Source organism: Dipodomys spectabilis, unplaced genomic scaffold, assembly GCF_019054845.1.
Source record: "Dipodomys spectabilis isolate Male_0828 unplaced genomic scaffold, ASM1905484v1 ptg000158l, whole genome shotgun sequence".
NCBI classification, from domain to species: domain Eukaryota; kingdom Metazoa; phylum Chordata; class Mammalia; order Rodentia; family Heteromyidae; genus Dipodomys; species Dipodomys spectabilis.
Window position 1 is genome coordinate 4,687,902 of NW_024870835.1, and position 13,585 is coordinate 4,701,486.

At 45.7% G+C, this 13,585-nt stretch overlaps 1 protein-coding gene across 1 annotated transcript in view; it reads right to left on the reverse strand.

Moving 5' to 3' along the window:
- Nucleotides 1-360: 360 nt before the first annotated feature.
- Nucleotides 361-13,585, reverse strand: part of Adamtsl1 (ADAMTS like 1) — a 391,483-nt gene continuing 378,258 nt past the window's right edge. The window contains exons 25-29 of the mRNA XM_042692956.1: nt 11,534-11,714; nt 8,204-8,411; nt 5,355-5,464; nt 4,460-4,680; nt 361-2,895 (exon numbers count right to left, since the gene is read on the reverse strand). Coding sequence (XP_042548890.1) covers nt 2,789-2,895; nt 4,460-4,680; nt 5,355-5,464; nt 8,204-8,411; nt 11,534-11,714 — 827 coding nt within the window. The 3' untranslated portion in view covers nt 361-2,788. The remainder of the gene's footprint in view (nt 2,896-4,459; nt 4,681-5,354; nt 5,465-8,203; nt 8,412-11,533; nt 11,715-13,585) is intronic.

The following is a 13,585-nucleotide window of genomic DNA, read 5'->3' on the forward strand; positions in this document are numbered from 1 at the left end:
AATCATTTAAATAGAGATACAGGTGGACCCATTGCAACAATGAGATGTACAAATTGTTATGTCGAAAAATGAACTTTACAACTTTGGCGGGGGGTGGGGGTGGGGGGGGTGGGGGTGGGGGTGGGGGTAAAGGGGCGGGGAGAGGGGGGAGATGGGAAGGTATGCGAAGGGGAAACAAAGGAGGAGGCAACAATGCTTGATAAGAAATGTACTCATTATCTTTCCCATGTAATTGTAACCCCTCTGTATGGTATTTTCACAATTGAAAAAAAAAAAAAGAAAAAGAAGCCAAATGGGAAAGATGAGCTGAAGAGAGACTCTTGAAGACCAGATTTAAATAAATAAGCTGTATTATCTGTACAAAAAATATAAATACAGTTTTGTGTTTTAGAGGAGGAAGTGCCTCCTTCCACATTTATCCAGCAGCCCTAATAATCTGTGGTACTGCTGAGTCACAATTCACAGAACAGACAGTAAATGTACATTCAACTCATGCAAAGAGCACGCTGCTTTCCACCCCAAACCTAGACTCTCCAACTCACTCTGAAACCCATTTCCAACTCTATACCCTGACACATGGCAGAGCTGGAAAATGCCTATTTTTTCCCCTAAGGAAATGTAAATATTGACCATCAATTTCCAATAGCTATTGAACAAGAAATAATTAACCACATTAATAGTATGGAACTTGTCTTCATCATTCCATGCATAACTATTATGTCACAAATGTCCTGTGTTAGCTTTACAATGTATTCTGTACACAGTGAATAATGGATCCAGAGTTAAACACCAACTTCTAAAAATAGGAAGGATACAAATTATCACCATTGAGCTTATAAGAACACAGCTGCAGGAAGTTAATTTAAAGGGTTCCCCAATATTTTTTTTTTCTGGATGACAATGTACAATTATTATTAATATTGCACTTTTTTATACAAGACATCCTAATAAATATTCACAAAAGATATACATAGAAAACATTCTATTTTATTTTAAATAAACATTACACTGCATTTTAGCAACATGATTTCTTAGAGCCTATCTTGTAATGAAGAAAAAGTGACCCCCTTTACTGTCCATAGCTTGCCTAGAGACAACATAATAATGTCTTCCTCATGAATTTTACTTCCAGGCTAGCTGGAAAATGCAGTCCTGATGATAGTGGCCCTGGGGTGAGTGGCATTTTGTGAGTATGTATATATTCTCTGAGGGAAAATGGCTACAACTGCCCAGCTTACTAAAGGAGACTACTTGGGGAGGAATCACAAAGTACTTGCTAAGAAATCTGCTATGGAGAATGAACAATTTGCAAAGTAATCGCAAGGTTTTTGTTTTGAGCTTGACTTTGTTGTAACCATTTTTTTTTTTTTTTACCATAATGGATATATGCAGCTTTCCCTGCTGAGTGGTTGAATGTCCAATTCTGGCACAATAATTACTATAAGGTGTACACTATATCTTTGTGTGGGAGGATAGGTTGAAAAGCCTTCCAGGACAGCCTTGGAGTCCTTAACTACTTTTTGGCTTTACCACAGCTCCTTATCACTCTTCTCAATTTGCTGTATAAACACCATGTATAGTAGTAGTTCCAGTGCTACAGGAAGGGCCTGCAGATTCTAGGGTGGTAGGGTAGGCAGGGCACACCATGGGCAAAACCCATTCTTTTATTCTACTCTCTGGTCAGCTGTGGCATGAAACCCAGTGGATGCTCTGGCAAATCATTACTGAATCAGTTTTGAGCAAAGGACCCCAGTCCCTGGCTCTAAGTGGAGCAGCAAAAGCCATTCAGGCAGAAAGTTCACTCAACGTCTGCTCAGAATGCCCCCTGGTGCACAGCAGCACTTTGTTCAGGGGTAGGGGACCTTTGATTTACATAAAGAGATGCCAGGGATGGCCGTGCTGCATGGCCAGATGCTGACTCTTGCTGACTTTGCTGATTCTGCACAGGCAGGAAGTTCATCCAGAGTGGGGAGTGGGGACTCTCCCTTCACCCTATGGGAGGTGCAATGTGGACACAGAGACAGTTCTGAATGAACATCACCACACAGCTCCACTGAACCTACAGGGGTGCAGGCATGTGCCAGCACCTGTCAGGCGAGCCTCATGCAGCTGCCTGGAAGTCCCTCCTTGCCTTTGATGCCTCACTACTGAAGAGCACACACAAACTTCCTTTGATTCTGTTCTTTCCCTCCTTTCTTGATTTCCTGCATCTCTGTGCTAAAGCTTGCTATGTCTCCCTCTTTACTGCTACCTATCTATGGCGGACTTCTCTTCCATGTTCCTCCTACCCTAGAAGCATTGAGTCCTGGGGTGCTTTCCTTTGATTTCCCCAACACCAAGGAATGGGAGGAGGTGTGAAAAGAGCAACAGTTCTGCCTAACTTCCAGGAAAGAAACAGCTGGTTGTCTACTGTTTGTATCAACCCCACCCCACCTGGCTCTCCTAGTCTCTAGGGGCTATGGCTTCCTCTTCCTTGGTCACTTTGAGCCCTCCATTGGGAGAAGGTTGCCTCCACAAAAGGCTGCTGCTGCTGTTGATACTGGGTGCCTGGTAGGCTCTGTAACTTCCTGTACACATCTGTCCTTTCCCTTTCCCAACACTGTCCTCCAGCGAACTGACAGAGAAAACATGTTGAGGTCCTCAGGGGTGGGGGGGTGGGGGAGGGAGGTGAGTGTGTGCAGGAGGGGCAAATAAATAAATAAAACAGAGAAAGCGTTAGTTCTGTCCCAGGTGGTGGCGTGAGTCCTGTGGGGTTGGCCAGGGTAGAGTTCTTCCCCATGCCCTGTCTTCACGCTTTGCCACAAGTTCCACAGCAGCGAGATTTGAACTGGTTGAGTTGGCAGAGTTTCAGCTGTTTCACCTTCTCGCAGTACCTGGTGGTGTCTCTGCACTCGGCTGGGAAAGCAGGAGGTGGGGGAGGGGACAGAAAGGAGATGTGAAACCGAGGCTAACTGACGGAGGCCATTGCCGGGTGCCTGAAGTACAGGATGCCTTTGCTGCTGCTCTGCAGCCCCTCTGGGCAGCCCTCGAGCTCAGCTATTTGCCACCCCAGGCTGCCAATAGCAGGATGGCATCTGCCTGCATCTATCTACTTCCTTCTGATAGCACATTCCTTCTTTCTGATTATACTTCTCTCCTCTCCCCTTGCGATTACTTTACCTCCTTGCTTGCCTTTTCCCATGGGCTCTTGGTGTTTTAGAAGTGACTCTCGGCCTTGAGATGGTTCCCAGTGGGACTGGACTCTGCTCCATGTTGAGAGAGCAGATGAGCGAAGCTCTAGTTGGAGGCCCTCACCTCTAGGTACTTGGACTTTGCTTATTCTGTGAAGCTTTTCTTATATCCTCGACTTAAATTTCTCTAATCCTTCCACCCATCAGGTCTTAAATATACTGTGGTGTTCCAGTTCAGCATTGGTTGACACTAGATGGTTCTTAAAATCAGGATAGGTTGAGCTGGTAAGTATCTTTTTCTTTAGGTCTGTGACTAGGATTTGAACTTAGTACCTGGTGCTTTCGCTCACTGGCTGGCACTTTACCAACTGAGCCACGCCTCCAACCCCATCTGGTAAGTGTCCTAAGGGCTTGATTGCACTCTGGCCTGAACATGGGTTGGTATTTTACCAGAGTACAAAGCTCATCCATCCTACCAGGGTATGAAAAGGAATAGGCCAAGTGCCTACAGGGTACCTGCCTTAGTGTTGGGAAATCTATTGCTTCATGAAGATTAGTGTGAGGAAAAATACACTGCCATATTTCTTCTTTTATTTCCTGTTCTTTGTCTCAACATTTACTTTCTGCCTTGTGGGGAAACACTTCTAACTTGGGTTTGGGGCTCCAAAGAAGAGAAAATGGATCCTACCCAACCAGAATATATATTTTTTTGTGTAGGGCTGTGGAGGCTCCAAAGTTGAGGGAAGAGGGAATAGAAAAAAAATGATATCCCAGGGCTGTGGCCTCCTGCCCAGTTCCAGTGGAGGCCCCTGGGCAGGGGAGGAGGGAGGTGATCAGCAGGTCCTTGGTCGGTGAGAAGCAGAACAGTGGTGAGTGCAAGGCCAGCTGAGCTTGAGGCTCTCTGCATGCTTCTTCAGTGTTAACAGCGCTCTCTCTTTAGTAGCTTGGTCCCTGTGGACCACTGTACGTCATCCCCTGTGGCAACCAACAGTCTGACTGCAGGTGGGCTGGAGGATGATTTCATCCAGCACTTGGCCAACAGCATTTGGTAATCTCAGGGCTAGGGTGGAGGCTGTGGAAGCCCGTGGGGGGGCATACCGTGCCATCTCTTGTGGCCTAGACACGTCCACCCATGTACCTCACTGAAAACACTCAACTCTGGCCCCCGCTCACAATCCTTGGGGAACCTGATCCAGTGCCCCGGGGTTGAGGCTCAGTTTCAGGGACTGCCCTCTGCACCCGATGCCCCGTGGGGAACTTGCAGAATGTTCTTTGGGATTGGAACGTACTGTTTTCACATGGGGTGATGTTGCAGCGCTGCCAGTTGGCGGGCCGGGGCCCCCAGGAGCACAGGTGCTCAGGCACGGCCTTGTTGGTGCGGACATGCACACACTCTACGCGCCGGGACTGGAAGCCGTAGTTACCACAGGTCGCTGTGCACAGGGTCCACAGGCTGACCCTCCAGTGTACGCTGCAGGCCTCCGACCAGCAGTTCTGGGTGCTCACAGGCCTGCAGGAGAAAGGTGGCAGGCTTATGGTCTGTCTCTTAAACACCAGATCAGAGGGACAAATGTGAGAAACATACTCTAAGCTTAGCAATGGTAGGTGACTCCTCAAGAACGTTCAGCATTACCAGGCTGCGGTTTGGAGTTCTTGCTCTGTTACTGACTGTTGTAAGATTTTAAGAGAACAACTTAAAATGGAATCTCCATCTGTCTTTCTCTACCACATCTGCATCTCTGCATGACCTGAGAATGCGCTCTACACAGTGTAGAAGCTGTGCAACTTGGGGCCTAGCTCTAGGTGGGGTTGATGAACTCTTCTCCAAGGGAGACAGATAAAGAGGAGAAGTTGTGGCAAGAATCCCCAGCCTAACTTCTCCAGAGAGATCAGTAAGGATGAAGGTCCCTTAAGGTTTGCTGACTAGTGTGTATAATCTTGCCTCCTGCCCACCTCATTCAGGTTTCTTGGGGAATCAGGCCTCTCTCAGAGGGATAAAACACATGCCTGTCTTATTTTCAAGAGAGCAAAGTCCAGCCTGGCCCATCCGGCAAGCACTGAGCCATCTCAGTAGGCCAGTGGCCTGGGATGATGGAGGGGAGTAGGCAGGGCATCTGATCCCTGGGGCGGTGGGAGGCTGTTTGCATGGGGAGTAGGGCAAGGATGTCTAGAGCATCCTATTACCTGGGAAGGGCGCTGCATTGTTCGGAGGGTAAGGCGATGCCATCCCGGGTCTGGCAGAAGACTTGTCTGTGCTGCACAGCCAGACGAGGCCCGATGCAAGGCCCATTGCACTGAGAAGCAGAAGAAGAGATGACAAATGTTTATCCATGTTGTAGCATGTATAACAATTACTTTCTGGGGCTGGGAAGGTGGCTTAGTGGTACAGTGCTTGCCCAACATGCATGAAGCTCTGGGTTTGATTCCTCAGTACCACATAAACAGAAAGAGCTGGAAGGAGCGCTGTGGCTCAACTGGGAAAGTGCTAGCCTTGGGCAACAGAAGCTCTGGGACAGTGCCCGGGCCCTGAGTTCAAGCCCCAGGACTGGCAAAAAAAAAAAAAAAAAAAAAAAGAAAAAACAATTTATTTCTTTGTGTGGGCTCCGTCTCAGGTTCTTTTGCTCAAGGTTAGTGTTCTACCACTTAAGCCACAGCTCTACTTTAGAATTTTAGTTCTTTTATGGGTGGATTTATTTCATCATAAGCACATGGTTATCTGATGCTTAATGATAGGGATACATTGTGAGAAATTTGGTGTTTGGTGATTCATCATAGTATTAATATCACAAGAGTAATTAACATGGCTATAAAATCTCCAGGTGATATAATCTTGAGGGATCACTGAGATATGCACGGTCTATCATTGGCCAAAACATCGCTAAGGAACATATGACAGATTTTGTTTATCCAGTCATCTTTTGATGTTCTTTCTTCCTTTTTCTTGCTTGAATGCTCTGAACATCTAATATCCTGTTGAATAGAATGTTGACTGTGGGAATTCTTGCCTTGGGAACTGTTATGGGCCATAGGATGTCATAGGCCGATGATGTCATAATTTGCATTTGCAACAAGATCCACAGGTAATTCACTTTAAAGCTTGAGTTCTATTAGCCTCAGGTGTTTTAGAAGAAAGAATGGGTGAGAGCTTTTTTTTTGAGGGAAATGGAAAATGCCCTTTCTATTCTTTCCCTCCGTTATAGAAGTGAAAGGCTGGGTGCACTCACAGAGACACCGTGCACGCTCATTCTCCCATGTACAGCTGGAGCTATTCCCAACCAATTTCAAAAAGTGCTGGTTGGCTTTGAGGACATGGGAGCAGGGCTACTGAGCTGAAGGAACGCTATCAGAAGCAGATTTTTCCAGTTAAGAGAAAGAGGATACCTGCCACTAGACGTGGGAGCAAGGGAGAGTGCGTGTCTCTAGAAATGAGGGGCTGGCCGGGCATATTTGCCAGGTTGAGTATCAGCCCCTGACTCAGCTAAGATATAGTTTTCTGAGTTGCGGCTGAACTCTGTCTCCTTAATGAATTCACTAGTTATAATCAGCATTTGAACTTTATTAGAGAGATGCATTTAACAGAAAGTTGCAAAGCTCATACCTGGGGCTGGGAGTAGAGGAATGTGAAAGCTGTAATGTATAGATAGCCAATTTCAACACACGTTAAGCTGCTAATTGCCCCAATACATTCAGTCACTTTGGCCATACAGTGAGTTACAAGCCTGGTGCATAGCTCAAGTGCTAGAGTGCCTACCTAGCGTTTAAGCCTTTTGAGGCTTTTGAGTTCAAACACCAGTACTACCCTTTTCCTCAAAAAAAAGAAAGAAAAGCCTGTTGTGGGGTGTTTCCACTGACTAGAAAACTAGAAATTATGCCTTTCCAAGAATAGTCACTATGTCTGTTAGCACCAGTCCAGGACAACCCATGAACAGAAGGGATCATGTAGCTGTTGGGTACCACTTGAGCATCAGCTCTGGCAGGCAGCTCTCCCATGCCAGGCAGACCTCCAGTTGGTTCTGAACATAGACTTTGGGAGAAACAGCACAAATAATGATATTTCTTCCCTCACGCACTTCCACCTGATTTTCTTTGGTGTCAACAATCTAAGATAATAGAGGGACGAGATGAATAAAATAGCTATTCTATGCAAAAAAAGAGGCCTTCATAGCCTGGGTTGAGGAAAATTTAGGCCTCTAATGATGAGAGACCCTGACCGCTGCTTAGTCTAACCTGAACCAGAAAGAATGAAAGATGGTAGATGACCGTTGTCTTGGCATGGTAGCTGACATTGTTCAGGTTGCTTTCTCCTGAGATGAATTTTCAGTTTGTATTGATCTTCTTGCTAAATCTAAACGTTTTCCCCCTCCAAATGGACAGAGTCAGCATGGTTCTTCCATGATGTTCTTTCACTGTATCCGTGGAGGCCCTGTCCCTAGGTTTCTGGGGCAAATGAGGCTGTCTGTTTAGCTTAAGTGGACCTCTTAGGTTAATGTCAAACTAGAGAATGGGGAAAGGAGGTGGTGGTTTCAAAGTGATCAGCAAAGCATCCATTTTTCCTGGCTTGGAACAATGGTTCTCTACTCAGCTTTCTTATCAGGAGTTTCTGAAAATTACCCATGCTTGGATCCTACCTCAGAGAAAATGGACTGACAGTCCATGGGAGGAAAGCCTGGTTGCCTAAAAAACTTTCCCCAGTTGTCTGAACTGAGTCCCCAGAGGAGCCCTTCTGAGATTTACATTGTCTCCTCTAGCATAGCCAGTGAGAAGGGGTTACCTGATAGAATGAGTCTGGAGGTCCAATCAGAGAACAGGAAGAGCTCAGAGAGGAGGGCAAAAGGAAAATCATAACGAATGTGAGCAGTGTGTTAATGTCAGGGGAGAATATGCCAAACTCTGAGCCTTAAGAATGTTCCTGGGTGAATTAGTGACAGAAGGGCATGTGAAAAGTCAGTTGTCATGGAGGAGGTGACTTCTACTGTGGCAAGGTTTATATCTTTGGATTTAGCTCTCAACTAAAAAGCTCTCTGGCTCCTTACCTGGCCCCAGCTGGAAAAGGTCCACTCCACACACAGCTGCTGGTTACAGGCCTGTGTATCCACAGGTCGTTTGGCAAGTTGGGAGCACAAATCATTGGACACAGGGGTGGAGATCCCAGAAGCTTTCAGCTTCTGACAGGTCACGCGGCGAGTCTGGACACCTCCACCACAACTCCGGGTACAGGCGGACCAGGAAGTCACCATCCACCTGGCGAGTGAAAGAAGCAGACTGAGAATACCAGAAGGTCAGACTTAGATGAAAGGAGTCTCACACATCCCTTAAATGGATCTTTCAAAGTTCTCCAGTGTGTAGCTGGGTGTTGGTAGCTCATGCCTGTACTCCTAGCTATTCAAGAGGCTGAGATCTGAGGATTGTGGTTCAAAGACAGCCAGGGAAGGGAAGTCTATGAGACTCTTATCTCCAATTCACCACCCAAAAGCTAGAAGTGGAGCTGTGGCTTGTGTGGTAGAGTGCTAGCCTTGAGTGAAAAACCTCAAGGTCAGTGCCCATGCCATGAGTTCAAGCCCCAGGTACACACACACACACACACACACACACACACACACACACCCCACACACACACCCACAAGTTATCCAATGTGAAATCCCTGGAATCTGGAAAATCTTTTCAGATATAATTCAAGATTTTGAGATGAGATCGGCCCTGTATATTATCACACGTGGTCTTGTAAGAAAATGAGAGAGTATGTATGTATGGGGAAGGGGAGGAGGCAGGGTGACCATGGGGCAGGAGTTGGGAGTTACAGAGCTACAAGTCAAGGAAAACTCAGAGAGAGACACTGGAAGATATAGGGGCAAGGAATGGAAGTTTCCTTTATCCTCCAAAGGCAGAATGGACTGTCAATATCTTTATCTTTAACTTTTGACTTTCAAAAAGTTGAATCAACTTCTGTTTTAGCTACTGTTACTGACAATATTTTAATGAAAGCCTTAAGAACCCAACATACCTAGGATTTGAAAGGTACTTTATTTATTTTTGGTTATTTAGGTTTGAGCTCAGGGCCTTTGCCCATGCTAGACAAACATTCTCCCGTTTAATCTACTCTGCCAGTCAGAGCAAGGTGAATCTTAAAAGGAGATTTGAAGATCATTTGCCTTAGCCACTTCCAAGGTGGTGAGATAGCAAATAGAATGCTCTGAGGGACAATCAGGTAGTTAGGAATGCTGCACTGAGATTGTGGTACTTCTAGTGTGAAAGAGCAGTTTCCTAGGACAGTCAGTTCTAAGCATGTTACTGCTTGACCTGGGAGGCATTCCTGGTGGTACTTTGATCAAGACTTTTCCTGGCAGTACTCTGAGCTTTCTATCTTACTCTAACGCTGGTCTCATTGATATGCTTCCTTTCTTAGAAACATATGAAGTCCTTCTAACCTACTGGGCCAATTTTCTACCTCCCTGTATTAGTCTAGAGGTTTATATTTCTTAGAAGGTTGTATATGTGGTAGAAATGTATGTTTTCAGAGTGTTATGTCCCAACTAAAACTTGAGCCCTCAGACATGAGACTGACCAAGATTATACAAATGAGCTTTTCTTATAAACCTCAGCTGTAATCAGTGGACACCGAAAAGTCCTTGGGCCATCCAAACATTTACAGGGGTTCTCTTTGTGTGTGTGTTATCTAGGAGACATTCTCAGAGAGGAAGAGAATAGTTTGGGGAAAATGAGAAGAAACATGGTGCTTTTCGGATATTTCATGCCCTGAAGGAAAGCAAAAACCAGTTGTTTTACTGCCCCCTCCCTCTCTCTCTCTCTCTCTCTCTCTCTGAGAGAGAGAGAGAGAGAGAGAGAGAGAGAAGCATGATCCAACTATCTGCACGAAAGCAGGAGTTTCTGAGTTATGTTTAGAAAGATGGTCAGAGCTGTACTTCTGTGGGCAAAGATATATGCCACCATGTTCCCACAAACCTGGCAGGAAACCAGGCAAAGAAGAGCCTGGTGGTGCCACATCTGGCTTAAGGAAAGTCAGGTAAAAAAGAGTGGATTGGAGAGCAAATTCCTCCTGCACCGGGATCTGTGACTTATTTAGTTTTGGGGCCATTTCTCTACTCTTGGCCCAGAGAGGGCTGACTGCATGCTGGTTTCCAGCCCACAGGAGTGGGCCACTTAGGAAGGAGCCATGAGGTGTTTTAAAGCTCCCGGGGCTATTGAAACCAAAGAAGACACCGCCATTATTATTTCATTTGCAGAAGTAAATTAGGTTGATTAACTCTGACCATCACCAAATCAAATCAAAAAGTTGCTGGCATGTCAAGGATCTTTTCTTCATTTCACACAGCCTTGGCAAGGGCAGCCTTCCAGCCCTTTTATATCCCTGGTGAATGTCAGGCCTGCATTTCAATCAACTTTTATTTCTAAATATACATCTCAGCAATTTTTTTTTTCAGGAGCTGGGGTGGGGGTTTTGAGAAGGGAGAGGTATGGGCTATGTTACTGTTCAGGAAGGGTCTAAAAGGACATTAATCATTCCTGTGGAAACCTTCCCGTCAGCAAGTCAAACTGCTGATATTAATGAGTGTGTTTCATATTTCATGGAGTCTCTCCTGGTTTCAGTTGATCCTTATGACTCAGCTGGCAAAACATAAAGCAGTTGCCTGAGAAGTATAGAAAAGTCCTATAGATAGGTCATAAAGGGGCATTTCAGGGCCCAGTTAGCTCCCCCTAGGCACAAAGCACCATGCAGGTACAAAGTCCAAGCTACCCGTGCTTCCTTTAGCTGTGGGGTGGGTGTTCAGTGAGGAATATGGAGGAGACGGAGACTCTGGGTGTTATCCTAACCGAAATAAGAGACTCAAGTGCCAAGGCTGTCCAAAGTTAAGTAAATCAGAAAAATGGAGGGTTAGTCCAAGTATTTACAGAAAAGAAGATGAAAGCAACCCTTCTGTATGGTATTTTCACAATAATAAAAAAAGAAGATGAAATATCCTCCAATAGATTTGCATAGATAATTAAAGGTAGAAAAAAAAAAAGCAAGAGGTTGTGGTAGAGCCCAGAACTCTTGGTCTCCTCAGCACTTCAAGAAGAAAATCCTTCTTTCTTTTGTAAACAACTTGGAGAGTCAGCTTATTGTAATGGCAGGATGGGTGAGAATCTCTGGCCAGGTCTGGAATGCACTTGGTGATGGAGCAGACTCTCTTAGGCTCTCATGAACTGGTAGCCCTTGGCTAGCAGAGAGCCAAGGGAATGAGCAGAGCTGAGAGAGGACGCTGGTTCGGAGGGTATTCACAACTCAGTGGAGAGACCTGATACAAACTCCCTGTATGGTATGAAACAAGGGCTGGCGGTTAACTTAACTTGAGGCCATACTCACCGAGATGGGCAGTCTCTACGGTTACAGGCAACAGGTTGTACGGCAGGGCGTGGCTTTCCTGTACAGTGCTCGGGGTCCACCTCAGTGTGGTTCAGCAGACACCTCAGGCGGGGCTGCTGAAACCCTCTGTTACCACAAGATGCGGAGCAGGTCGGCAGTCTGTCCACAGACCACCAGTAATCTGTCAGGAGGAGGAATAGAGGTATGAGTGCCCCCACACTATTCCTTCTGGGCAGGGTAGGGATCAGGTGGATGGGTCTAGGGGGGTGGTGGATATGTGGGTGAAGGAAGAGGATGAATAAGTCTCTACCCCTGGGTGCTCAACCTGCTTGGGCAAGCCCTGTGTTCTCCATAAGCCTCAGCTGGCTCATCCACAAAGTGTGTGTAATAACCCTCATCTCATCCTTAGAGGACTGGGCAGAAGGAAAATGAAGAGCCTATCTTAGTGCCTGGCAGACACAAGAGTAGTTAACCACCAATCATGATACTTTTACTCTTAAACATTTCTTGCTGAAGTACTTCTTTTCTTATTGGATCACCAGAAAGGGACCTTTATTTTTCCACTGAGAGATATAAATATATCAGAGATACGTAATCACATTTCAAAGTGCAGATTTCAGTTGGGTTTTGTAAAGGTTACAACCCCCTCCCCCCGACACACAACCCAGCCTATCCAGAGAGTTCTCATTTACAGGAGACAATGACGTCAGTGAAAGCCAGCTTCTCTGGCTTTTCCGTGAGGGGGTCTGGCACTCACTGGAAGGAGAGCTGTTAAAAAAATGTGAGCTGGTGAATTTGGAGTGTGTATTTGCAATGCTTACAGATAGGCACTGGATTCTGGTTTTCAGCAGAGAATAGCTCGCTGGCAAGAAAATGGAAACTTTGTTTTCCTGTCTGGAAAGCCAAATGGCAAGGGAGAACATCTAAGAGGCTAAGTTAGATGCTGAGGAAAACCTCCCTCTTTTTGTGCCTTTCTTGGCACAAAATGCTGTCCTTGCTGAAAGAATCTTCCATTTTGGAATATATGCAGTAGAGTTTTGCTTGCCTTACAAAGTATCACTCATAGGTCACAGGTAGAACTGGCTATGGAAAACTCAGGAAAAACTCAGCCCACAGGTGCTATAAAAAGGCCACTTGGAGCTTTCATCCCACTGTTTTGGGTTCATTCACAGCTCTGTCTGGATCAGTGACTGCCAGGCCCTGCTCATGGACTTTCTGACTTGCCAGTATTCCTGGAAGGCTAATGCATGAGCCATTCAGGCTTCTCCATCTGTCCTTTGCCAAAGCCAAGGGAAAGGTGCCTGGGCAGCTTACAGCATGTGATGGCAGCTGAAAGCTCTTTGGAATGTTCAGTCGCACAGTTTTATTTCTCCAGACAGAGGCAGTGACCAAATGGGTCAGATGACCCTGGCCCCCTCATACAACTAAGGCTTGCGCACAGGGACTGGCTACACTCTTAGCTTTTTCTGCTCAAGGCTTGTACTCTACCTCTTGAACCATACCTCTACTTCTGGGGCTTTGGTGGTTAACTGGAGACAAGAGCCTCATGAACTTTTCTGCCCAGGCCGGCTTTGAACTGTGATCTTCAGATCTCAAGCTTCCAAGTGACTAGGCTTATAAGCATGAGCCACCACTGCCAGGCTTAAGACGTGTATTTTCTTTTTTGATTTTAATTTTTCATCATTATTATAAAGGTGGTATACAGAGAGGGATTACAGTTTCACAAGTCAGGTAATGAGGACACTTAAAGACTTTTGAAATACTGTGTATGTTCTCTAGGGATCTTCTCTAGTTAAAACAGCATAAAGGAGACACATCTAACTTTGATAAATAGTGGCACTGAATTGCTCCTGAGAACAGCAACATTGTGAATCAAAGAGCCCATTTTTGAGGGCAGCACTAACTTTTCTAGCTTCAACTAAGCTGGGAATTAGTGGCTCTTCTGAAGGGACGTGTGACCAGAAATAGGGGCTTTGGTTCAGATATGGACATAGATATCAGATATAGACAGGGATATCAGAAATCATTTTATCACCAAATTTGATTTCTAGG